We start from the raw sequence: 2,197 nt of genomic DNA on the forward strand, positions 1-2,197 counted from the left end.
TCGTTTTCCCCTTTTTATTATATATATATTAAAAAAGTGCAGGTGGATGTCATATTAAAGAACATGCAGTGGTAGAAAAAATACTCTCAATCAAGTCATTTAAATACATAATCATGTCATTTGTAGATGGCATTCTTGGACATTTTCTAGGCTTCTTTACTTGTCTTGGTGTGGATTGGAGTTGGACTGGTGCTGACTGCAGCAGGAGCTTTGCTGGATTGAATTTTTCTTCTGAAGTCACACAACACAAAGAAACATTAGTACACAAATACTATTTTTTATGTCTAATAATGTTTCATCTTTGCAGCGTGTGTCAACCAAGATGTACTCACGTCAAGTTTTTAAGCAGACGACGTTCCGCATCGGGCTTCAGGTTCAGACAGACATTGGAGCCAGATTTTGTGGAGACACTGGAAATAGACAGCACAGGTAAAAAAAAAAAAAAAAAGTTCAACAATGTCCATTTACACATATTTGATGTACATCACGGGTACATGTGTCAAAAGTTTGGACACGCCTCATTCTATACTATAACCATGAGAAAATGTGCCTTAGTGTTTGACTGGTACTATCTAAGCCAGAGGTGTCAAAGTCATTTTCACTGAGGGCCACATCGCAGTTATGTTTGGCCCCATTATTACACAATTGTTTAATGCATTTTTTTTTTTAAACTAAAATGTATTAAAAATATGGTCATTTGCAATAATATCCCCTCAAAATGTAATGTATATTACTGTAAATGGAAAAACAGTACTGCTGTTTTTATGGTAAAAAAAAAAAGGCAGCTCAGTTGCCAGAATTTTACTGTAAAATTTACTTTTATTTTTTACTGTAAATTTAAAAAAATGCAATTTTGCAGTATTATTTTGGCACCTGAGCTGCTCTGTTGCCAGAATTTTACTGTAAAATTTTACTGTAAATAAAAATTACTTTAGTTTCTTTACTGTAAATAAAAAAATCCAATTTTACAGTCAAAGTTTTTTGGGGGTTTTATTTTTAACCACAAATCAACAACTGTCGATTTTTGGGTGTATTACTGTAAATGCCAAAACGGCACCACAGTTTATTACAGTAAAAAAAGTACAGTTTTTTTAATTTAGAGAAAAATGCTGTAAAAACCACAGTAAATTTCAAAATTTTACTATGAAATCTATTGCTACAATTTCAAATCATTATTAGTATTTATTTCTATTACAAAATGGTTTGAATGTTGTATAAAATTTTTGAGACAATATTTAAGTTAACATAAATTGAGATTACATATATTTTTTAAGAAAGAATACATTTTGTAAGAAAAGTTACAGTACTTTGTTGATCCGTACTATTTCCAGGCTTTCGAGAGCCAAATCAAATGAAGTAGTGGGCCACATCTGGCCCCCGGGCCTTGAGTTTGACACCTGTGATCTAAGCATAGCAGCCCATTCCTTATTGGTTTGGAGCTGTGTTTGAATATTGCCTGCTGTAGAAGACATCTTACATTATCTCCAATTTGTTGCAGAAGGCAGTGGCTGGATATATGGTGACGTTTTTGATGTCAGACTTTGGGACATTCGTGTTCTTGGCACCTTGGCAAAGACAACTCTGTGGTTTTTCACCTAGACAGGGAAGACAGAAGAGACAAACTTCATTAGGCTAAAACCTCAACTTGGTAAACAAAGCTAACTTGTGACTGTGTGAATCTAAAAGGTGGTAAATAAGCATGAAAACTTACGTTGAGCTGCAGACATGCAGATAACGACAGCCAGGAGAAGCATCGCTTTGGCGGTTCGGCACATGGCTGTGGTGGTGGTGGTGGTCTGTTGGGTGGAGGAGATGCTGAGACTGAAAAGGTCAAGTGGAGAAGCAAAACACTGAGTGACTGTGTCACCGTGAGCTTCCTTATATACGCACCCTTCCAATGCTCATGGGGCATTTTTAGTTTGGAAAGTGAAACTCACAAACCACAGAGGAAATGAATGAAAGACTTTCATTCCACGAAGCATCTCCACACCTACGTAGCCCACCCACCTACTTAAACATCCATCTTATTGATTTATTTTTGTAACATGTTTTTGTTTTTAAAATTGATTTATTTCTCTACATTTTTCTGACATTTTTAATCCAACGGTCTGTCCCATTTGTCATGCATCTGGAGACAATATGTCAACATAACAGGTTACAGTCCTTCTCTACTTCCAGTTTGATCTGAAATAATTGC

At 35.5% G+C, this 2,197-nt stretch overlaps 1 protein-coding gene across 1 annotated transcript; it reads right to left on the reverse strand.

Annotated features, from left to right (window-relative positions):
• LOC133577114 (C-X-C motif chemokine 11-1-like) lies at nucleotides 1–1,839 on the reverse strand. The gene is made up of 4 exons (XM_061930690.1): nucleotides 1,712–1,839; nucleotides 1,478–1,595; nucleotides 333–410; nucleotides 1–231 (listed from the first exon to the last, which is right to left on the reverse strand). The coding sequence occupies exons 1-4, from the start codon at nucleotides 1,773–1,775 to the stop codon at nucleotides 147–149; spliced, it is 345 nt and encodes a 114-aa protein (XP_061786674.1). The 5' UTR covers nucleotides 1,776–1,839; the 3' UTR covers nucleotides 1–146.
• Nucleotides 1,840–2,197: the final 358 nt, after the last annotated feature.

Source organism: Nerophis lumbriciformis, linkage group LG36, assembly GCF_033978685.3.
Source record: "Nerophis lumbriciformis linkage group LG36, RoL_Nlum_v2.1, whole genome shotgun sequence".
Classification (NCBI taxonomy): domain Eukaryota; kingdom Metazoa; phylum Chordata; class Actinopteri; order Syngnathiformes; family Syngnathidae; genus Nerophis; species Nerophis lumbriciformis.